Source organism: Peromyscus maniculatus, chromosome 15 (assembly GCF_049852395.1).
Source record: "Peromyscus maniculatus bairdii isolate BWxNUB_F1_BW_parent chromosome 15, HU_Pman_BW_mat_3.1, whole genome shotgun sequence".
Lineage (NCBI taxonomy): Eukaryota > Metazoa > Chordata > Mammalia > Rodentia > Cricetidae > Peromyscus > Peromyscus maniculatus.
Window position 1 is genome coordinate 83,003,036 of NC_134866.1, and position 24,711 is coordinate 83,027,746.

The following is a 24,711-nucleotide window of genomic DNA, read 5'->3' on the forward strand; positions in this document are numbered from 1 at the left end:
GAAACTTCTCAGGCACAAGGTCGTAAATGTGCCTTGACAGAAGAGATCTAAGTACTTTCACTGTTTGGGACAGTGTGTAATTCAGTGACAGGCCCTGAATCATAGAATGGGTTTGAAGTAACTCAGACAAAACTAGGAAGACATTATCATCAGTATTCACCCCTCAAGGTCATTAATAAGAGTTTGAATTGCTTGTTATTGATAAATGATGGCCTGTGTGTAAGATGATGGTAAGGAATCATCTGCACTCTCATTGCCTGAAAGGGGTGTAGCTTCTCCAGAGAAGACTTTTTATTATGGGTAAATAATATTTATGTCTTCTTTAAGCCAGCAGTTCTCACCCTGCAGGTCATGACCCCTGAGGGTGTTGAATGATACTTCCACAGGGGTCACATTAGACCATCAGAAATATCAGATATTTTCATTACTGTTCATAACAGTAGCAAAATTACAGTTATGAAGTAGCAACAAAGATGATTTTATGGTTGGGGGCTCACCACAACCTGAGGAACTGTATTAACGGGATGCAGTATTAGGAAGGTTGAGAACCAATGCTCTAAGCAATGTTTGTTTTTGTGTAGACATTATCTCTTTAATGATTTCTTTTTTATAAGATATTTAATTCACTCTGTGTGTGTGTGTGTGTGTGTGTGTGTGTGTGTGTGTGTGTGTGTGTGTTTTCATGAGCATGTATGTGTGGGTACCCTCAGAGATCAGAAGAGAATATCAGATCCTTTGGAGCTTTGGTTCCAGACTGTGGTGTGCAGCCCAGTGTGGTGCTGGGAACCTCACTGGGTCCTCTGCAAACAAGAGCTCTTGATTGCTGAGCCGTCTTTTCAGCCCCTAGACTTGACTTACCTCTCATTCAGTTGTTCTAAGATTTTATACCACTGTACATATTTGATCATTAAATTTTGTTGTTGTTAGAGCATAGCTCTGGTGTTCAGCAGCTGCTGTTGCTCAAGGATGCTCTGCTCTGTCTGTGGCTTCCTTTGTCTTCCTCTTTTTAAAACATAATTTCTTAATTGATCTTTGGGAATTTCACATCATGCACCCCAATTTTGCTCACCATCCAGTCCCTCCTTATCCAGCCTCCCAGATGTGGCCTCCCAAATGAAAATAAAAACAAAAAAACAAACCAAACTTGTAGCTGGAATTTTCTTTGGGCCACCTACCAGCTCCCAAATAAAGACACAGACTTATTATTAATTATGAAAGCTTGGCCTTGGCTTAGGCTTGTCCCATTAGCTCTTCTAACTTAATTTAACCTGTTCCTATTTATCTATGTTCTTCCTGGGGCTTTTTGCCTTTCTTTCATTCTGTGTGTCCTACCTTTCTGCTTCTTCTGTGTCAGTCTGTCTGTCTGGCCCCTAATGTCTCCCTGTTGTTTCCTTTTCTTTCTTTCCTGGAGCTTAAATTCCTCCTCCTACTTACAGCCCAGAAGTTCCTCCCTCACTATTGGCCATTCAGCTTTTTATTAGACCAGTCAGATGCCTTAGGCAGGCAAGGTAAAACAGCAACACATCTGTACATAATTAAACAAATCAACACATCTTTACATAGTTAAACAAGTGCATCATATCTTTAACTAGTTAAACAAATAATATGCAACATAAACCAAACCAAACCAAAGAAACACGAACAGAAAATAAAAACCAAAACAAAAGAACAGAAAAAACACCTCACAACAACAAAACCCTCTCAGTTCCTCCATCTTTCCCATCTCTCCAGCACCTCTTCATTAGTCCTGGTGGCATTGGGAGCCCTGGTGTGACAAGTCTACCCTTTTGTCTAAACAGCTTTATTTGCAAACGTTCATTGTTATGAGTCTGGTTCAAGGCTCTGGTTTCTGGAACACCGTCCTCACTGGATCCTCACCTAAAAGTTCATTTGGATATCCTGCAGCCACTGTGAGTCATGGAGATTCTGAGGTTATTGTTCCACAGGATCAGTCCCTTCACAAGCTCCAGCAGGTCCTAGATGGGGGTAGATGTCAGGTTGGGCCAGCCCTAGGTTAGCCTGGGTGGTGGTTCAGATGGTCAGTCCAGGGCACTGTGGCAGACCCCCTCAGGTGAGGAGCAGAGCTGTCTCCCCTGTGCCCATGCCGTCAGGGTCAGATCTCCTCTGTCTTGGGTGAGGCATGGGGCCATCTCTCCAGAGTTTGGGAGGCCAGCTCTGTCATGATGGTTAAGGCCAGTTCTCTTGCTGCAGCATCCAGTGAGGCCCAGTTCCCGCTATCCCAGGGCCAGAGAAGGGAAGGACTGGCTCAGAATAGGCCTCTGATCTCATTGTGCATGGTTTCCATGGCTCCATGAGGCAACATGGACCACAGACATGGTCCTCCCCAGTGGATTGGGCGTGGAACAGATCCTGGCTCTGGATGGAAGCACATGCCACTCAGATCAGGATGGCTCTGTGATGGCACAGATCCTGGACACCAACAAGGCCACAGGTGGCCCAGATCCCAGGTTTTTGTGTAACCTTGGTAGCAGCACAGACCCTGACTGTGGTGGAACCAGGCACCCAGACATGACCCTTGGCAGCAACCTGATCTGGATGTCACCATTGCCTCAGGTGACAGTGCAGGCCACTCAGATCAGCACGGCCCCTGGGACAGTGTGGTCCTCAGACACTAATTTGGCCCCAGGTGTTGGGCATCCATGTGGCCCTCGATGGTTACAGGAACCTCCTACATCAACACTGACCTTGGCTGCAGTGGGGGCCATGGACCCAGTCATGGCCCCTAGCTGCTGCAGTCCTGGCCCAGATATCACCATGATATCAGATAGCAGTGCAGGCCACTCTATTCTGCCTTGCCCCAGCTGCAGCATGTCCCTTGGCCACTGATATGGACTCAGGTGGCTGATCTGACTCCAGGCCTCCACATGGCCCTCAGTAACAATATGGGCCACAGACTTCAACACAGATCCTGGTTGCAGTAGGACCATGGACCCAGACATGGTTCTCAGCAGCAACCTGGGTCTGGATGTCACCATGGTGGCATCCATCGTGGCAGCACAGGCCACCCAGACTGCATGTTCCTGGTGAGAGCTCAGTCCTCAGACACCAGCATAGCCCCAGGTGGCAGCCCAGACCCTGGGAATCTACATGGCCCTTGGTTGAACAGGAGCCACAGATGTTGACTCAGATGTTAGTTGGTATTAGAAAACCAATTGGTGTGCTCTTTCCTGGGGAAGACTCTTTCTCTCATTATCAGCATCTCTTAGTTTCCTGTAGGGATTGTGTAGGGTTGAGGCCTTATGAGCTTTCATTTAATGGAGTACTATTGTCCATCCTTTTACTCAATATAGGTGCCTATATTTAAAGCTAAGATGTGTTACTGATAGACAACAGTAGATGAATTGTTATTATTATTATTATTATTATTATTATTATTACTTTGTTTTTTGAGAACTAGCTCTGTAGACCAGGCTGGCCTCAAACTCACAGAGATCTGTCTGCCTCTGACTCCCGAGTGCTTGGATTAAATGCGTACTCCACTATTGCCCTGCATGGTCTGCAGGATTTTATTTTTTTTTTGATTCATTCAGCCAGCCTACATAATTTGATTGGAAAATTGGGGCATCAATACCTGAAGTTATTATTGAAGTGTTGACTGCAGTCATTGTGGTGTTGATTTCTGGTGGTGCTGGTGTTCTCAGTGGTACTTTGTATTTGGTAATTGTACCTTCAATTTCTGCACTGTCTTAGCTGTGCCCATCCCTCTCTTTGGCCTGAAATATTGTCTCCTTTTTTAATTTAGGTTTTGTTTGTTGGATGTAATTTTTTAGGCTGTTTATACCATGGAAAATTTTTTCCTACTCAAATATGGCAGGTAGTTTTGCTCAGTATATTAGACTAGATTGGATGTTGTAGTTTTTTGAGGACTTGGGATATATTGCTCCAGGCTCTGGCATTCAGAGTTTCCATTGAGAAATCAGCTGTTTCTCTGATGGGTTGTTCTTTATATGTGACTTGTGTTTTTTCTCCTGATGCTTTTAGTATTTCCTCTTTTTTTCTTTTCTTTCTTTTTTTTTTGCTGGTATATTTAACCATTTTTATTTGTTTGTTAGTTTGTTTTGTTTTTCAAGACAGGGTTTCTCTATGTAACAGCTCTGGAAGTCCTGCAACTCACTTTGTAGACCAGGCTTGCCTCAAACTCACAGATATCCTCCTGTCTCTGCCTCATTAGTTCTGGGATTAAAGGCATGCACCACCACCACCTGGCTATGTATACTTAATGTTTTAATTATAATATTCCACAAAGAGTTTCTTTTCTGTTTCTATCCATTTGGTGTTCTCTGTGCTTCTTGTATCTTTTGTACTGGTGTATCTTTCCTTAGTCTGGGTAAGTTTTCTTCTGTGATCTTGTTGGTGAGCTGGTCTATGTCACTGACTTGGGATTCTTCTCCCTCACCTACTCATAAAATTTAAAAGTTGGGTCTTTTCTTGGTGTCCCACATTTCCTGTGTGTTAGTTTCCTCGTGTGTGTGTGTGTGTGTGTGTGTGTGTGTGTGTGTGTGTGTGTGTGTGTGTGTGTAATTTGGATCGTCCTTGCTTATTTGGTCTCTAGCTTTCCATTGTCTTTGAGTCTTGCTGTTCTATCTTCTGCTCTCTCACTCTACTCTCAGGCTTTCCTTTGAGAGTTCCAGCTGAGTTGCTAGGTTTTTGAACTCCATCTTCAGTTCATTGAGTCTTGCTCAGTGTTTCTATCTTCTGACTGAATTCCCTTCTCAAGTCTTGGACTGTCCTCATCACGTCTGTTAGCCTTAGGTTTGTGTGTTCTTGGGCAACAGTCAAGCATTCCTTCTTAAGCTCTTTTTCCTTATTTTCATGGAGCTGTTTCTTTGTGTCATCTTTAAAACTCCTCACATTCTCCATAAACTTCTTTGGTCAAGTGCCTGGTTGTTCTTTTCACTTCTGTGACCTGAGGTTCATGCAGGTCAATCCTGTTGACAGACATTTCTACAGGACTAATAGATTTGTGGGGTGTGTGAAGTGGGGGAATTACTGCCTTGACCTTTCGCAGTGTTCCTATTTTTGTGCTGAGACTTCTTTTGATAGTTCTGTGTCTGATATCAATAGAACAGATTGGGCAAAAGAGAGGATGTGTGGGTTGGTTTGAACCTGAGGTTGGATATGGCTCAGGTGGACCCACACGGCACTGGGCTGGTGTGAAAGATCTTCCTTCTGGTTCAATATTGGAGTTGAGGGGTATATGTGAGGGTTGGGTGGGTATGATGAGGGGAGCATTAGGCAAACTCACCCAGCTAGACCCTGGAGAAGGTTGTGTAGGACCTGGCTGGGTAGAGAGGTTAGATGTGGTGTGTGAGTGGCCTGAAGGCTAGGGGCAGGAGGGAGGCAGAGTGGGTCCTGGGACAATCCTAGATCTTGGCAGTGGCACAGACAGGGGTGGCTAGACTAGGCCCACGAGCTGGATGTGGAATCTAGGCTAGAACTAGTGGGCTGGGGATGGGTGAATGGAGGGGAGGATGTCAGACTTACCTGGTACTAGACCTTGGAAAAGGACATGCCAGATCTGCTTTGGTAGAGAGGTGCCGAGTTACATTTTTATTTACGTTGAAGTCTAACTGTGTCCTTTTGCATGTACAAAACCAGTTGTTCCCACGCTGTGGTTGATTGGGGAGCTGTCTTATTTGTTCTGTGAGTCTGGGGAGCACCACGGAGCTTCCCCTGTGCTCAGTGACCACCAGATGCTGCAGACAGCACGTTCTTCATGGATGTGCTTCCTAAACAGATGTTAGAGTCTCTGAGATGTTTCGTTATGAATATATCTAAAAATCACAGCACACTTGAGATTTTCTGCCTGGGACGCATGAGTGATGGAAACTATGTGCTGCTTCCCAGGTCAACTTTTCGCTAACTTGGACAAGTTCTCAAGCCTGAAAGAATTGTCTGTGAGACTAGATGGCATACCAGATGTGCTTTTGATCATCCCTGGGGATTTTGCAAACCTCCACCACATGGAGAAGTTATCCATCCAAACTTCCACAGAGTCTGACCTCTCCAAACTGGGTAAGAATGGTACTTGGATTTCCCAGGTCATATTTCAGCTGGGAAAGTTACTTGGCTAATAATTGTTAGAATCATGAAATCATCATTAGTTAAAAATTTCTGTGGGCCTGAGAACGTGAAATGTGTCCTTGGGAAGGTGTAGGGACAGGGCTCTTCCTCATTAAAGACCTGACAGTATGAACTGTGTCCAAGGGAAGGTATTGGAACAGTGTTCTTCATCATTAAGAGGGCAGACATTTATTTGTAACGCCGAGTCTCTAAAATGACTGAACTATTCTGAGCTCTGTACAAATATTAACTCACTCTTCAGACCACTGTGTGAGAGAAGACACAATGATTATTGCTGATTCTCAACTGGGGAAACTGAGGTCAGTGATTGCTCAGGTTTATCCAGCTAAGAAAATGTATCTTCAAAAGAGAAGGTGTGACTCCAGGGTCTGAGCTTTAAACTCCCAGCACACTTCCTCTCAAGGCAGTTTGTGGAGTTCTTTCCTTTTGATGTTGTTTTAGTGGCGCTTGCAGATCTGCCTGCTGAGGGAGGAAATCTGACTGGGGGCAACCTGGACCTTTCCTCCACTTCTCTCCATCCCAGCCTCCTGTTGATGGACAGCTGTGCAGACATCTTTCTAAAACATGTCATTTAGCAAAATGACTCAGGCCCCGTCAGATCCTTAATTTGTTAAACCCTGAACACTAAGGACTAAGGAAATGTGAAAAGGGGACCAGAGCGGGGCATGGTAGTTCATGTCTGTAATCCCAGAATTTGGGAGGCTGAGGCAGGAGGATTGTCACAACATCAAGCCAGCTTAGCTCCGGAAATGTAGCTATTTCCAGGCTAGCCTGAGATACAATACGAGACCTTGTCTGAAAAGAAACAAAAGAAACAAACAAACATTTTGCAGGTTTTGGAGATGGATCAGCAGGTAAAGGTACTTCCTGCCAAGCTTGATGACCTCTGTCCCACAGATCAGTATGGTGGAAGAAAACAATTCACCCACTTTTGCCCTGACCTTTGCATGTGTCCTATGGCCAAGGATGACCTCCACACATACCATATAAACATAGACAAAATAAATAAGGTCACGTAGTCTTAAAGTTGTACTTCAGAGTTGTCCCTTCTTCTGCTGAGGGCTGCAGGAATCTATCATAAGAACGCAGCTGGTTATGGCAAAGTCACTACCTGAAGGGATCAAGGAATTCCTTCAGAGGAAGCCAAATTCGAAGGAGCTTTTGGTGTTACTTGGGTTGTTACATATCTGCTGTCTTCTGTTATGAAAATCATGTGTGCCTTCTTAGTTTTCCCAATTGATTTGCCCCTAGAAGTGCTAACAGTATGGACTGATCACTCTTTGGACATATACATTTAAGGTATTTGGAGAATAACCTGGGGAAAGACTTCCTTCTCCACAGCCCATCTGGTTCTCCCCTTTCAGTACTGGAATCAGATAACTTCCTTAACCTCTTTCAAGGATTGACAGTAATAACAGTCCATATGCTAGTCTCCTGATTTAAGGTAAATTCCACAAGGAGACACCACCTAGGTCAGGTGGATTTTAAGTAATAGCTTTACACAATTTAGCTCGGACCCTTCCTTCTTACAGCCTTACTAACTTTATAGACCCCTAACTTCGTACCTAACCACGTCTCAGAATGTAGACTGAGCACATAGACCCACCTTTTTCATATATTAACTGGTTATTAGCACTTTGTTGACCTCCTCTTTTACCATTCCCATTTTGGATTGTAAAAGAAAGCCTGGTAGTCATTGCCTGAGAAAAATTCTTACCTGCCTTTATGACCCCATAGAATTCAAGCCTGGTGACCTTGCTAGATCAGGGGATTACTATTGCTTGGGTTTATAACTGGATTCCTGGGAGACATCGGAGGTATGTAGACAACTGAGAGAACTTAGAGATGGAGAACGGAGAGGGATAAGGAGGATTTTGATCAGAGAGACTGTGTGGACAAGATGGAAGATGAGGGAGAGTCAGATGGGGAAGTACTAGCTGGGTAAGAACGAGATGAAAAGGACCTAGATAAGGCAGAATTAAGATAAGAGAATTAAGATAGAACTTAGAGGGAGCAGTAGATGAATACAGAGAGAAATCAGGCACGAAGGAGCTAAAGAGAATAGAAGCTGTGTAGAGAGAAAACTGACACAGAATAATAAAGTGTATGGACTAAGGAGTTTTGTGTACATGGATTCTTTTCATCAAAGATTAATTATCAGCTGGTTGTAGATTCTTCCCGGACCCTGGGAGGGGACTATAGAGGGGCTGGACCCCCATAGTCCTCGATACTCTTTTATGTGACTCTGTACAGAACTCCTGCTGCGTCAGGGCAGTGTGCAAACACAGAGATATCAGGGTGCTGATGCTGAAGGTGAAATATGGAGAAGAGAAAACTGATCCTGAGAGGGTCAGGAACCTGCCCCAGGTCTTCTGCTCATCAGTCAGTGGCAGAAGCTGAGCACAAGCCCAACATGGCCTGAGCACTAGATCACTGCATCATTGTCTGTTTAATGGTGTGGCTGGAGATTATGGACTGAGAGGCCAGTCCAGATAGGAATTTGTAACTTTCTTGAATTTCTGAATATCCTTCATCTTTTCCAGTTAAATTGATCCAGAACTCTCCAAATCTTCAAGTTTTCTACCTGAAATGTGATTTCTTTTCGAACTGTGAGTCTCTTATGACTGTGCTTGCTTCCTGCAAGAAACTCAGAGAGATTGAGTTTTCTGGACGATGCTTTGAAGCCATGCCATTTGGTAAGAACTATAAGCTTACAACTGTGACTTCAGATGCTCCTGTGCAAAAAGTCATTAAATACTCTAGAATTAAAAGTCTGCTGATGTCACAGAAACTGTGACAGCACCTGACTTCAGTGAGTCTTTCTCAACAATGAAGTGCATCTGTGTCTACAATGTAACCATTTCATTTTCAGAATTGTTTCCTCTACTTAGTCATAGTAATTCAATCTGATTATTATATCACTTTTCACCACTTTTGAAACACTCTTACTTCAGTGGTATTCCTCTGTGTCACAGGAATGTATCTGAACTAACTATATTTCATTTTCCCTTATCTAGTCACCATTTTGCCAAATTTTGTGGCTTTGAAGATATTGAAACTTGGGCGCCAACAGTTTCCAGATAAGGAAACATCAGAAAAGTTTGGTAAGTTTATAAACAGAGTTTCTTAATGTATTCTTTATCCTCCTCCCCTCCTTCCTCCTCATCCTCTTCAATGAACCTACAAGAAAGCAAGCTGTGTACAGTTGTCCCTTGACATCCATGGCAGCTGGGTCCAGGACCTCTGCTGATGTAAACACTAGAAGATCTTACACTCCATGATATAAAATGGTGCAGTGTTTGCCGGTGTCCCTACACATCTTCCATAAGCCATCTCTTAATTGCTTACAATGCCTAATGCAATGTAAATGCTATATCAACAAGTGTTACACTGTGTTGTTCTGGGAATAATGGTGAGGGGGAAATGTCTGTACACGTTTGGCACAGACACAGTTTTTAAAAACTGAACCTGTGGTTGGTGGAATGTGCCCATACAGAGGGTCAGCTGTACCAGCTATGCTGGTCCTTAGGAGGACACCATAGTGATGCTCAATATCACCCCCAGATGCCATCACTGTTGCTTCCACACATCCTCACACTTGATCTAATTAAATGCAACATTCTCAGACTCACTGACTTCTTAGGAGAGAATTTGGTCACTGTGGAACTTCATAGTCTGGCACCCACTCCAAACATGCAATGTCCCTTTTGTTTCAAAGGTTTCAAAATACATACGAAAACTTCTATTTAAAATTAAGCAAACACTATAACTCCAGGGAAAGGCCACACCCCAGACTGTAGCACACCCAATCAGAAGGCAATTGTCCAGCTTCCTGTGCCCAGTCTGAGAGCTGTCCCCATCTCATGAATGTGTGTCCTCCTTTTAAAGATAATTAAATAAACTTTAAAATGTTTATTCTTGTCTTATGAGCATGAGTGTTGCCTGCATATATGTCTGTGCACCACATATGTTCTTGGTGGCCACAGAAGTCAGAAGAAGGTTTTGGATTCACTGGATCCGGATGGTTGTCAGCCACCATGTGGGTGCCGGGCACTAACTCTTCCTGAGACTTCTGCAAAAGTAACTAGTGATCTCAACCACTGAGCTATCTTTTCAGTCCCACAAATTTTCCTTTGAAATAAATTAGTGTATGTAAGTTGTGACAGACTAAACTTGAGAAGCTTTGCTTATGAGGCTCCGCTCATAACAGCAGTTTGGGCAGCAAAATAAATGTCAGAAAGAGAAAGAAAATCATGTTGGAAATGTTGTGGACTCACAGTTTTTTGTGTAGTTTTGTGCATTTACCGTCTGTGTATGTGTGGAGCTGTGAGTGGCATGTGCGTGAAGTCAGAGAACAGCGCTGGGAGTCGTTCTCTCTCACCATAATGTGGACTCCTGGGATCAAACTCAGGTTGTCAGGCGTGCCTGCGGATGCCTTTACCACCCGAGGCTTCTCATCTGCTCTGACCCATGAACATACAGGGTAATAAATGCATTTCCAGTCATCTCTATCTGCAGTCATACAGACACACGTTCCTCAGCGCAGTCTCCTGAGAGGCTGGAAATCATGGTTGCAGTAATGAGCACACAAGTGCTCAGAGGTTCATTCCTTTTAAAGCCTTGGAAGAGTTTTCTGTACACAGACCTAGTGTGATTTCTTTCAGTGGGTAGATGTCTTATGTAACCCATTCAAGAATGATCCCCTAGAAGCCGAGAGTGGTAACAAATGCCTGTGATCCAGCACTGATATGATGAGGCAGAATTATGAGTTCTAGCCATTCTGGACGACAGGCTGAGACTCTGACTCAAGACTGCCAAGTGGAGCTGCTGGAAATGCACCTTGCTTTGCTTTCAGATGAGCAACGAGGCCCAAATAAGGCTCAGTGTGTGTGTTTGTGTTTGTGTGTGTGTGTGTGTGTGTGTGTGTGTGTGTGTGTGTGTGTGTGGTGCCTTGGTATCCAGCATGCTAGACAAAACCTTTATCACTAAGCCAACTGCCCAAATTTAGACTTGATTTCTAAATACTACCTTTCCTAAAGAAACCAAGGACTGTGAAGAAATATTTTTCTTTTTTCTCTATTAAGAAAATTTATATTCATTTTACATACCAACCACAGATGCCTCCTCCTTCCTCTTCCCACCTCCCAGTCCTCACCCCATTCACACCTCCTGTGAGTCAAGGTCTCCCATGGGGAGTCAGCAGAGCCTGGTACATTAAGTGGAGGCAGGTCCAAGCCCCTACCAGCCGCACCAAGACTGGCCAAGGTGTCACACTTTAGGCACTAGGCTCCAAAAAGCCCACTCATGCACCAGGGACAGGTCCCAATTCCCCGGCCTGGAGGGCCCTCCAAACAGTTCAAGCTAAACAACTGTCTTACCTATCCAGAGGGCTAGTCCAGTCCCATGGGGGCTCCTCAGCTATTGGTCCACAGTTCATGGGTTTCCACTAGTTTGGGTGGCCGTCTATACATTTCCCCATCATGATGTCAATGTCACAAGAAATATTTTATTTCAGAACTAAGAAGGGAAAAGTCAAAGATAAACCTGGAATATTGCTTCATGCCAGAAAGTCTTTCTAATTAGTTTCTGTGAGGCCGCAGAAGTCGAGACTTAGTCATCCTGTGATCTACAGAGTATCATGCTATGGAAGATTGGATGAGGGGTGGAAGGCTGTCAGGGCAGTGGACAAGGCTTTAATGAGGCCGGTGGATGTCCTCAGAGTGACGGCAGGAGGCGGGATGGCGAGGGAGGGGGCCCAAGTCTGTGCAGTTAGGAGAGTGACCTGCAGTGGAGGCCCTGCTTTAGAAGAGAGAGCAGAAATGGACAGACAGATGGACCTGTGTGAAGAGTCAGGTGGGGGAAGATGGGGGAGCCAGCTGCAGAGAGCAGCAGGGAGCAGCTGTGTGCTGACCCCTTCTCCTTTCCTTGGAGAGGACAGTGACGAGGAGAGTCTCTGCTAGGTGGGGCCTCCTAGACTGCAGAAGGTCTAGGTCATCAGCTGCTCACTCATGCCGGGACTACTACTGAGGATGGCTTTGTGGTGTCTCCCACAGCACAGGCTCTGGGTTCTCTCAGGAACCTGGAGGAACTGCTCCTTCCCAGTGGGGACGGGATTCACCACGTGGCCAAACTGATTGTCTGGCAATGTCTGCAGCTTCGGTGTCTCCGAGTTCTTGCCTTTAAGGAGACCTTGGATGACGACAGTGTGATGGAAATTGGTGAGTTCCCCTCAGGGAAAGGGTTTCCGCCTGTGTGGAAGCAGTGGCTTCATTGGAGCTGTCTGCTGCGAATGTCTAGTATGGCAAAGTCTTCCAAACTGTTCCTCATTTCCACCACCACACTGTTTCATCTCGTGTCCTTTTTTCTTTTCTTTTTTCTTTTTTTTCTTTTTCTGGAGCTAAGGACTGAACGCAGGGCCTTGCGCTTGCTAGGCAAGTGCTCTACCACTGAGCTAAATCCTCAACCCCCATCTTGTGTTCTTCTGCAGATAGGTTCATCCTGTTCTGACTGGGAAGGTCAACAGCCTTTTTGCTTTAGTGGGGATATAGAAGCCATCCACCTGTGGTTTGTTTCCCCAGTACTGGAAATTGAACTCAGTGCCCCCAACACACAGTGTTCTACTCCTGCACCATGGACCACTAATCTGTGTTCTGACACTTGGTGTTCCATACACCTGGCAGATTCTCTGTTAGTCAATTGAATACTGACAATATGTAAACAAATGTGCAACAAGCTGAAACGTAGAACTGGATCAGTGTTCCTGTTCACATTGCTGAAATTTTGGTTATCCAAGTAAGTGTAGAGTCAACCAGATGAGGACGCAGACCTGTGTGCATTCTGCAACTGTGCCCTCCTCTTCCTCCACAGATGACCACTGCACTGCTTTCTTTACCATAGAGTCATTTGCCACAGACTCCTCATGGAAGGGAGTCCTGTGCAATAGGCACTGTTTTGTCTGAAAATGTGTGTGTGCTTCATATTCCTAGTAACACATGTGACCAGAGTGATTGATTTCACTGCTGTGTGTCATTCCATTATTTGACCGATCTGCACTCTGTGTCCATTCAATGGGTACTTGAGTTGTTTCTAGTAGTTGGTATCTATGAAGTGCTTCTAAGAACTTTCTCACACACTGTCCATGTTTAGTAATTTCTAGGGTGAAATTTCTGAGTTACCTCACATGGACTGATTAAGTGTGTTTTGGGTTAGATGTGTCACATGCCTGTAATTCAACACTTGATAGGTTCAAAAGTTCGAGATTTCCTAGTTCAAGGCTAGGCTGGGTAACATGACACTTTGAATACAAACAATTAAATAACAAAGGATCAAACCTCTCCACAGTGTTGTTTTCACCCTCAACAGAGGTTGCTTCATGTTCTGGCTCTGGTAGGTCTTATCAATCCCTTATAGTTAGACACTCTGATGATTCTCGTAGGTAGGAAAACCCAAAGCTTTAGTTGAGGAATAGCTTTCAGATTGACCAGCACTTCAAAGAAAAAGGCACAATAGCTGCTAAAAGACATGGAATTGAAAGGACTTCTGTAACAATCTAGCCTTGATATTTTAAGAATGCCTTAACTTTAAAAGAGAAGTCAAAATAAATATATTTTTCAAATAGAAATAAAAAATGCTTTCAAGTTTTGTTCCTACAGGAGATGAGAGGCTATGGATTTCTTTGTTAATGATATTGATCACATGTGATCAGAGGAGACCTCCTGAATTTTTTTTTTTTTTTTTGGTTTTTAAACAGGGTTTCTCTGTGTAGCTCTGTGGCCTTTCCTGGAACTCACTCTGTAGCCCAGGCTGGCCTCGAACTCACAGAGATCCACCTGCCTCTGCCTCCCGAGTGCTGGGATTAAAGCTATGCACCACCACCACCTGCCTGACAGGTTTTGAATCTTGACAGGTAATATCTATCAACAAAGAGTACAGCTGATCTTCCCAGGACTTGGCCATTATCTCAAAATTTCTCAGGATCCCTATAAGATTACCAGCACCACCAATCAGCAGGAAATAGTCTAGAGAACCATGCCCCAAATCACAAAGTATTGTTTATGGATGTTTGTTTGCTACTAAGAGGTTAACTGGGCTGGGCAGTGGTGGCGCACGCCTTTAATCCCAGCACTTGGGAGGCAGAGGCAGGTGGATCTCTGTGAGTTCGAGGCCAGCCTGGGCTACCAAGTGAGTTCCAGGAAAGGCGCAAAGCTACATAGAGAAACCCTGTCTCGAAAAACCAAAAAAAAAAAAAAAAAAAAAAGAGGTTAACTGTAAATGGTTAATGGTCAAAGTTAATCTCTTTCTAAGGAAGAAGTGGGGATATGCTATAGAGATGATGGGGGAAAAGGGTAGATTATTATGATTTAAAAAGGTGGATTATTGGATGTACTTTAATCCAAAAAACAGTTGTTCATTTCAAAATATTTTACAATGGATGGTATGGATTTTGGTTTATGGACATGAATTTAAAGTCAATTTTGTTATACTTTATTTATATTTCTACTCTTGTTTAAGATATTACATTTCTGTCACTAGTTTAGAGTTGTAATACATAATTAAGAAATATAGATTAATAGTCATTTATTATAGTCAAACTTATAGCTACATTAGTTAGTTTTTTTTAGGTATACAAGATATAGTTCAGTTAGATAGGTAATCTTCAAATACTTCAAAGACCTTTAGAATATGGCATTTAAAATGTTTTAAGAACTTAGACTTTTTTTGATGGTGAAACACATTTGCTCATGGCAACACCAATTGTTTTAAAGAGGATGATGGGCATCAAAGAAACTCCTTACAGAGTTTGATTTCAATGTGGCAAGGCTAGCCATTTGGGCAAAAAATTGCTCTTGTCTGAACTGCTTGACAGTATGTTGTATAAACTGGACATGCAGGACCCATAGGAAAGTGATCACTAAACTTTGCCAAAACAAGGTGGGATGGTCCTTCAGGTTCCTGCTTCACAGAGGAAAATGCCAGACATTCTGCAGGGCACAGAGGAAAGCAACTGACAAACTTTGCCAGTATAGGTGGGACAGTCTTTCAAATTTCCTGTTTCACTAAAATGTCTGCCAGAGACTCTAGACCTGTAGGCTGAAGATGGATGCCCCAACGTTGCAGAGGAACACTGGGTGATTGTCCAGTCAGCCAGATGTCTCTGCCATTTTAAGAGTTTTGGAAGTTGCTTGCAATGCACTTCCTGTTTTCTCGGGTAATATTATATCCTTCTTGGGTCTTTGATAGAGTTGAAGACTAGGTAATTATAGTTTTCCTTAGTTATGATAAAAGATAAATTATATATGAAGGTTTAGACTCACAAAAAATAGGATGGATGATAGAGTATTTTCTTTAATTTTGCCAAATACAAATAGACTGGATATTATAACTGATTCTTGCATGATAACTCTTTTGTTATGTATAATTTTACCATGTTAAAGTTAAAACCTTCCTTCTTGATTAGACAGAAAAGGGGAAATGCTGTGGGATATTTTCTGTAGGCTGTGAATATGTGTCACTCTCATTGGTTGATAAATAGCTGCTTTGGCTTATGGCAAGGCAGGATAGAGCCAGGTAAGAAATCTAAGGGAGAGACAGGAGAAGAAGGGCAGAGTCTGGCAGATGCCAGCCAGCCACTGAAGGAGCAACAGGCCAGCTGTCTAGAAATGAGTAAAGCTAAGCCCATACATCCATAAGTAAGAATAAGCATCTGTGTGACTCATTTGGGAGCTGGGTGGTGGCGGGCTTCCAGAAAGCAAAGAGTAAAGAGTAAAACACAATCAACATGTTGGTGCCCAAAGTGGGGCTTAAATATCCATAAGGACTGAGAAAGCTTGAAAAGAAAAGAACAAAAAAAAAAGAGAAAGAAAGAAAGAAATGTCTCCTTTAAGAAGTTGTGCTGAGATTTAGACAGCTTTTTTTTCATGCTAAATAAAAACTAAAAACTACACAAAACACCTGCTACAGTGCAGGGCACTGCCATTCCAGAGTTGCGGGGTTGGATGCAGTTCCTAGTCATATGAACCTCCAACCGGGCTGTGAGCTTTAGGCTTGGTTCCCACGAACCGAGAAGCCAGCAGAGCCTCACAGAGGACCCAGATGTAGCTTAGCAGCTTGACATTTGCTCATACTGTCAAAAAAAAAGTCCAAAAGACATGCAGTAAAAGAGGTCCAAATGGGAGAAAACCCTCTAAACAAGTTCCAGTGTGTTTTATAATGTGCATAGGTTTAAGAAAAAGAAAAAGGGTAAAGTCATAAAAAGTGAATAATTTAAAAAATAATAATCTTTAAAGAGAGAGTAATAGAAAAAAAAGCCACCTAACATTGGAAATCCACAGGGATTCTGGAGCCTATATAGTATTGTGTGGCTTTTGAATTTTTTTGATTGTTAATAAGCAAACGACAGCTGCTAAGAGTCAAGGCATTGAAAGGACTGCTGCAGTAAACCAGCCTAGATATTTTAAGAATGCCTTAACTTTACAATGGAGATAAAAAAATATATTTGTTAAATGGAAGTCAAAATACTTTGGAGAAGGGGTTTTGCTTTAGTTTCCATAGGAAACAAGAGGCTGTGGGCTTGTTCCAAGTTAATATGGATCAGGTTTGATCAAGGGAGACTTTCTGAAACTTGACAGTGATATATTGGAATATTGATATGAATTTAAAGTTAATTTGTTATACCGAATGTGTGTTTCTACTCTTCCTTGGGGTTTGTACTTATTCAGCTCATTTAAAAATACAATGGATAATTAAGAAATGAGATTAATAATTATTCCAAAATAATCAAACTTGTAGCAACATTAGGTTTGTTTTTAAGGTTAAGTAGATATATTTCGATATATGAATGGGTTCAAACACTTCAAAAACCCATAGAATATGGCATTTAAAATATTTCTTTACTGAGGCAGCAGTGGCACACGCCTTTAATCCCAGCACTTGAGAGGTAGAGGCAAGTGGATCTCTGTGAGTTCAAGGCCAGTGTGGTCTACAGAGTGAGTTCTAGGACAGCTAGGGGCTATTACACAGAGAAATCCTATCTTGAAAACCACCCCAAAATATTTTGGTAACCTAAGGTTTTTCATAACATTGAGACACATCTGCTCTGGCAGTACCAATTTACTTCATAAAAGGATGATGGACATCAAAGAACCTCCATATGGAGTTTGCTTTCAGTGTGGCAAGGCTAGCCATTTGGGCAAGAAACTGCTTTGCCTTGACTGCTGACAGTATGCAGTAGACATGCTGGGCCTACAAGAAAGTGACTACTGACCTTTGACAAAATTAGACAGGATAGTTCTTCAAAATTCTTGCTTCATAGAAGTCTGCCAGATATTCTAAGCCTGTCATCTGAAGATGGATGCCCTAATGTTGCAGAAGAACTTTAGGTGACTGTCCAGGCACCAAATGTCTCTGTTATTAGGTAATATTAATTCCTTCTGTGGTCCTGGATGGAGTTAAAGACTAAATAATGAGTTATAGTTTTCCTTAGTTATTATAGAAAATAAATTGGGTATAAAACTTTGGATTCACTAAGATAGGATAGATAATGGAGTATTTTCTTTAAATTTGCCAGACACAAATGAACTGGACATTGTGAATATAGTCCTTGATAATTGTTTATATTGTATATAGTAAGACTCTGTTTAAGTCAAAACCTTTTCTTTTTGTTTAGACAAAAAAAGGGAAAATGTTATGGAATAATAATTCAAGATGTATTGCAATCATTTATGCTGTGGAAAATTTGTTTAAGATACAAAGACATGTTACATTTGTTTATTAAATAAAATTAACCTGGGATCAGGAGGTTACAACTAACTGACGTGGAGTGATAGGGCAGAACCATGTGTAGCTAGGATTCTTAAGTCGGGGTTGAGCTGAAGGACATGCTATGCTGTCTTTTGAGGAGCTGCAAACTAGGAGAGAAGATTAGCTACATGCTCTTCAGCCTCTCTGAGCGAGCAGAATTTCACCTCGACCTTCCAGTCCTTTGAGTTCTATAGAGGGATAGAGATCTAGATAAAGTTCCCTTCAGCAGCAGTGATAGAGCTGGTGCCTGAGGGGACAGAATTCCTGCCTGGCTGTGGCCATTGCTGCCACATGGCTACTGGTAGCTGTGGAGTTGCAATTGTCAATCAGGACAGCAGTTGCTTAAGGGGCAGCTACTGAATTTAATGAAAAATAACAACGCATTGGCTCCATTTCCTTCAGAGCCCCAGCTCTCAGTAACCAGGGAGTCCCTTCTGGGCTTTAGGTGGAAGACACTGTGGTAGCCAGTGAGAGGACAAGCTGTTAGGACTGCCACCTTCCTTAATCTTCAAAAATGGAGACGCTGTTGCCACAATTTCTCAGTTCCTTCTACTGTAACTTTCCTTCACATATGTCCTTCTGTGAGACCAGAAGAGAAGTCCACATTGCCATGGCAGCCAAAGCTGTGTGAACTCAACTTCCTGACCTCTGCTTCCTCCAAACTGCTTGCACTTTGGACAGGTGGTTCCCTATCAACCAAGCAGCAGTTTAGAGCTTTCAAAGAATGGTCTCTAAAATGTCATGTTGAGCATTTCCCACTTTCATCACGGTGGGTGTGGGAGTGGTACCAATAACTTGTCACCATCACTGAAGTCCTCAGGATATTCTTTTCATAAATGTTTTTGTTTTCCAGCCAAGGGAGCAACCAGTGGAGGTTTCCAGAAACTTGAGAACTTAGATCTTTCATTGAATCACAAGATTACAGAGGAAGGGTACAGACATTTCTTTCAAGCCCTGGACAACCTGCCAAACTTGCAAATGCTCAACATTTCCAGGCATCTCCCAGAATCCATCCAAGTTCAGGCCACCACTGTCAAGGCTCTGAGTCAGTGTGTGTCCCGACTGCCCAGCCTCACCATTCTTCAGATGTTCAGTTGGCTCCTGGATGAAGAGGACATGAAAGTGATTAATGCTGTGAAGGAGAGACACTCTCAGTCCAAACGCTTGACTGTCTTCTGGAAATGGATACTGCCCTTCTCTCCTGTCATTCAGAAGTGAAGGATCCAGCCGAGGGCTACTGGCAGTTCTAAATACCTAATTGTACTTAGTTGTTTTTGCTCTTTGGGGGGGGGGAACCACCACCCAGCTCCCAAATAAGTCACACACAGAGGTTTATTCTTAATTATACATACCCAGCCTTAGCTTGGCTTGTTTCCTGACAGCTTTTCTTTTACTTTTTTTTTTAAGTTTTTTTTTCATTTTTCTTACCAAGCACAGTTCCCACTCTCTTCCCCAAGCTCCCCCCTACCTCACCCCACCCCTCCTCCCATCCACTTCTCAGAGAGGGTAAAGCCTCTCATGGACTGTCAACAACGTCTTTGCCAGCTTTTCTTAACTGTAATTTATTCCCATCTATCTTTTGCCTCTGGACTTTTACCTTTCTTCTTACTTCTGTAAATCTTACTTTCACTCTTATTCAGTGGCTGGCCGTGTGGTTGGGTGGCTGGTCCCTAGCATCTGCCTCTCTTTGATCTCTGTTGCTCTTTCTTCCTTTTTCACAGATTTCTCCTTCCATGTATTCTGTCTGGCTCCCAGCCCCACCTAGCCTTTTGCCTGCTCTCTATTGGCCGTTCAGCTCATGATTAGTGCATCAGGGGTTTTAGACAGGGAAGCAACACAGCTTCACAGAGTTAAACAAATGCGACAGAAGCCAAGTTAACACACCTTAAAATAATACCTGTAATACCTAATTTCCTAATACATTTCACCCTTGCTGAGTATGGTGGTACACACCTGTGCTCTCATCATATAGGAGACTGAGGTGGGAGAATCAGGAGGTTCAGGGCAGCCTTGGTTACATCGGAAGATCCTGTCTCAAAACCAAAGGCACAACTAACCATCATATTAAAGGACATTCATTAACTGTGTAGACTGATGATTATTAAAGCCTGCATGCCCATCACTGAACGTAAAGCAATGATGAGCAGTCCTGGTATGGTCCTAAAAGACTAGAGCCGCACTCGATTTCATGCCAAGAACCCACCATTACCAAGGTCAACAGGAAGGGGCGGGGAAGGGAGCATTGATCTATGTAAAAGCCACAAGGAAGGAGCATTTGATGGAGGTAAGAAATGGCCAGTTTAAGGATGACTGCGTTCCACCCATGATGAAGCATGGGTCGATTTTAGCACAGGATGTAGACGACTCTTTCCAGAGATGCTCTTTAGTCTTTGCAGGGGCAGGGCTTCTGTATAGTCACCAGCCTTGGTGTGGCCATGCTTGCTCACACCATCTCCCATCCATTGCCAATGTGAGGAAGAAAGTGGGCTTAGAGAAAACTGCTTTTGTTCCAGAGGCTTTTGAGAGCTTTGCATGTGATGTAATGACTTTAAGTCTTTCTTTCTTGTTCCTTTCTAGGTTTTTTTTTTTTTTTGAGACAAGGTTTCACTATGTAGCTTTTAATGCCCTGGAACTGAATATGCAGACCAGGCCTACCTGGAACTTACAGAGATCTGCCTGCCTCTGCCTCCTGAGGGTTGATAATTTTAAAACATTGTCTATAGATACATTAAGGATTTGTGGGTATGTTAACCTGACTATGACAGCATTTTTCATTCCATATGTTTACAAAAGTCTTTTCTTTATACCTGTGTTGTTTCAACTTAAATATTGTATGCTTTTAATTTGTCAATTATACCTCAATAAATCTGGAGGAAAAAGATTTCCAAACACCTAAAAAATTTTTAAAAGCTTTGGTTGTTGGTTATGCGGTGGCGGCCATGCCAACGGAGGAGAGCGCTGGATGTATGTATCGGTGACGGAAGAGTCACGAGCCATGGTTACCTTTCTAGAGCTTTATTGGGAGAGAAGGGGACACACACACACACACACACACACACACATACACACACAGAGAGAGAGAGAGAGAGAGAGAGAGAGAGAACCACGGAGGGGAGAGAATGTGGAAGGAGAGAGTGAGGAAAGAGAGGACACAGAGAGAGTATGCCCACTTTTTGGACTGGGACGCTGTTGCAGGCTGGTGACGTAATTAAGGACATAATCCTTACATCCCAAACTTTTGCTTATTATTAAAAAAGAGCAGGTAGATGGGAATAGGGGCGTCGTTTCTCTCAAAAGCTGCTTCCAGCTGACTGTTGGATGTCAGTTGGGAGAATGGGGAAGGGGAGCCTTCCGAGGTAGACAGGCATTGTGGGATGCTGTCTGCCATCCATTTGCTCTGGAGACATGTATCCCTCTTGGCTGTGGCTGGGAACCTTCTGTCTGACAAGATGTTGGTGACACAGACAAAAGCTTAGAGAGAAAAGAATCATTATTATTATATGTTGGTAGATTCGGCCTGTCCAGATGGATTTTGAAACATGTTAAGCTTTATCAGAGACAGATTATTTTAAAGCACCTGCTTCCTTTACTAGTTCAGCATCCAGGAGACAGGTGGTCAATTGTTAAAAGCATCTCACAGTAATAGATGTTTACATTAAAGTCTTTTTGTAGTGCCCAGACACTTTTGGGTCTGGGTGTGTAAATACCTTTTAACTGTTACAGTTCTTACCTCATGATCTCTGGTTTCCGATTCTGTGGTGGTCCTGTACCATTAACTGAACAGTGAGTTAGAACAGGGAACTGGGGAGAGAAAAGCTTATGGTGCATGAAAATTTATTTTTTATTTTTTGGAATTAGGGAGAAGGCAAAGATCAGGGCTCTGTCTGTATGCAGGTGAGAAAGACAGGCAGTGGATCTGGAGTGAAACAATGAAATGAAAGCTCCTATCTTAGCTGGAAATCTTTTTTTATTAAGTACCTCTGAAAGTGCAATTAAATCTGGTGAGGTGGTAAGGCTGTCCTCTGTACCTGACAATAAAGGAGAGGTGACATCCCAAAACTCCCAGGACTGAGTCAGTGGTTCTGGTGTCCAGAAGGACAGAAATGGATCGCTTCCCTGCTGCGTTCTAGGTTCCCTGCCATGTCTGTAGCCAAGCCTAGGTCTGCTGGAGGGCTTAGCCTGATGTACCCATGCATCTTGGCGCCTGGGGGCAGTCAGTTGACTGGTTGTCTTTCTAGGCGGTACTTTTAACAAGGCTGTCGATGGCCTGGCAGGGCATTCGCTAGCCCATGGCCTTTTTCCTCACTTAAAACATGGACCCAACAGCTTTTGGGAGTCAGCGAGTGCCAGCACTTGGCAATTTTTTTTTTCTGGGCTTTTATCTCTACCCTGGCACACCTTAAATGCCACAGATGACTCTTTTGCCTGTAGGGTCAGGAGCCTTGCTCTCCAGATATTTAAGTCGGGGAGGTCTGGGGAACAAGAGACAGATTTTACTCCGTGCCCTGACTTTTTTTTTTTCTGATGATTGATGGCTTAAGGATTGCTTTTGGAAGATCTGCCAGGAGGCAGACTATAAACCGATCCTTTTGGAAGACTTGTCTGAGGCTATAAACTGATTTTTGGCTTAGGAGCCATCCTGACTATTGTAAACTTATTTGTATGGATCTTAGCCGCTTCCAGATCTGTCTGTGTCTCCCAAAGCAGTTTGAGAATGAGTGGGTGGAGTTAAGGTGAGTTAGGGAGAGAGTCGTAGCAGCCGCCCAAGCCCGCCCATTTTTAGCTGGCTCACTGGGGGCAGAAGCCAGACAGAAAAGGTTTCACGTGGCAGAGGCAGAAATGGGGAGGGAGAAGGGTTCAGAGCTTTGGCAGAAATCTTGGGGATGAAGTGACTCTTTTATTTGCACATTTGCTGCCAGTAGTTCCCGTGACGCTGTTATGTAGACAGATTGACAGGTACCTGCCCCTATCTGCCAACGTAAATGGTAAATGTATCTGCCTCTTTGTTCCATGGCTGTAGCCGAAAGAAAAATAAAAAATTAAAATAACAAACCGGGATCAGACTCCAATCTTGGGCATCCTTGAGAGTGAAGAGAGATCTATGAATCAGCTCAAGTTCCCATCCTCTTCATCAAGGATGGTAAGGGCTGTAGCTCTGCTGCAGTTGGTCCACGGTGGACCCGAGACAGCATTTACCCCCTCGTCAGGAGCAAAACTGTGCCTGCCATTGCTAGCACACCCCGAGGACAACCCCCGGGGTGTCCTTCTCAAAGAATATAGCTCAGATTACAGCCGCGAGAATGGCGGACTCACTGTGGGGAAGAATCATGGCGGTAGCAGTGGTGGTAGCTGTGTGTGGGTCCAGCGGAGTCGAGGGACGATTGTGGTCTCCCGGTCTCGCTGGATGGGGGAGGAGGTGGCAGGCAGCAGCGGCCACAGCAGGTCCTCGGTGGTCTATCCAAGTCTGAATGGCACCAAATGTTGGTTAAGCCGTGGCGCTCGCTCGTGGCTGGCTGCCACCTGCCATGGCCATGCTGACTGAGGAGAGCGCTAGATGTCATGAACCATGGTTAACTTTCTAAAGCTTTATTGGGAGAGAAATGGGGAAAGAGAGAGGGAGAGGGAGAGGGAGAGGGAGAGGGAGAGGGAGAGGGAGAGGGAGAGGGAGAGGGAGAGGGAGAGGGAGAGGGAGAGGGAGAGGGAGAGACCGACCACGCGGAGGGGAGAGAATACAGAAGGAGAAAGTGCGGAAAGAGAGAGGACATAGAGGGCATGCCCGCATTTTAGGCTGGTCGGCATCGTAGGCTGGTGACATAATTAAGGACATAATCCTTACATTGGTTATATCTGGGAGGTGAGTTGGGAAGCATTCTTACTTTTCATTCTACCCCTTTCTGCACTGTTTTTTTTTTAATTTTACAATTCTCTGTTATTTTTATGCTTAAGATAAAAACTCAGGACTTGAGAGATGGGTTGGTGGTTAAGAATACTTGTTACTTTCACACAGGACCTGTGTTTGGTTCCCAGCTCCCAGACAGCCTATCTCTATAGGAACAGATAGATTATCTTGTTTATTATCTGATTTGACAGTTAATACATTTTAGTCAGAAGTGTTTAGATGTTATATCAGAGTCCAGTGAGAAAACAGAAATGGCAGGTCATTCTGTGCCAGGTAACAAGTGAAGTTATGCTTGACAATAAGCTGTGTAAGCAGTGCTCACACCAAAGAAATCAATAAATCAGTAATTAATAACTGGTCTTCTCTATGTGATCCTACTTCACTACTGTAACTCCAATGCGCTCATCACTGGTCCCTAGGAAGCACCTGCTCCATCATAACAAAATTCCTGAAATATCTATTTCTGGTCACATACTCCATATCCCAACTCTGACTCCTTCAAATGGGCTACTTTTCTGAACATCTGCTTCATTTTTAATTTAAAAAAAAAAAGCAAAACAAAACCAGGAAGTCGAAGTCAATTTTATATCAAAGAATAGTACACACAGAACACAACTGAAATAAGTAGTAATAACTGTAAACTCATAAAAATCTGTATTGAATATGATTTTACTAAGCTCCAAAAGTCTAGAAAACAACTTTCATTGGAAGAGTTCTTTACAAGCACAGGTAAGTGTTCTTTCATGCTTACATCCTCTCCCCCAAGCTTTTATCTTTTCCATCCCACCGAAACAGCTGTTTCAGCATCACCAGCGACCTCCACGTTGGTACATTCAATGACTGTGTTGCAGCCTTCATCTTACTTGTCCTGTTTCCAGCATCTGAACTACTGATGGGCTGGCTCATCA

General features: G+C 43.4%; 1 protein-coding gene across 1 annotated transcript in view; it reads left to right on the plus strand.

Annotated features, from left to right (window-relative positions):
* LOC102914341 (baculoviral IAP repeat-containing protein 1a-like) overlaps positions 1 to 20,798 on the plus strand; it is a 60,845-nt gene extending 40,047 nt beyond the window's left edge. Inside the window, exons 13-17 of the mRNA XM_076552199.1 lie at positions 5,869 to 6,036; positions 8,649 to 8,801; positions 9,123 to 9,209; positions 12,159 to 12,323; positions 18,758 to 20,798. Of these exons, the coding sequence (XP_076408314.1) occupies positions 5,869 to 6,036; positions 8,649 to 8,801; positions 9,123 to 9,209; positions 12,159 to 12,323; positions 18,758 to 19,122 (938 nt within the window). The 3' untranslated portion in view covers positions 19,123 to 20,798. The remainder of the gene's footprint in view (positions 1 to 5,868; positions 6,037 to 8,648; positions 8,802 to 9,122; positions 9,210 to 12,158; positions 12,324 to 18,757) is intronic.
* Positions 20,799 to 24,711: the final 3,913 nt, after the last annotated feature.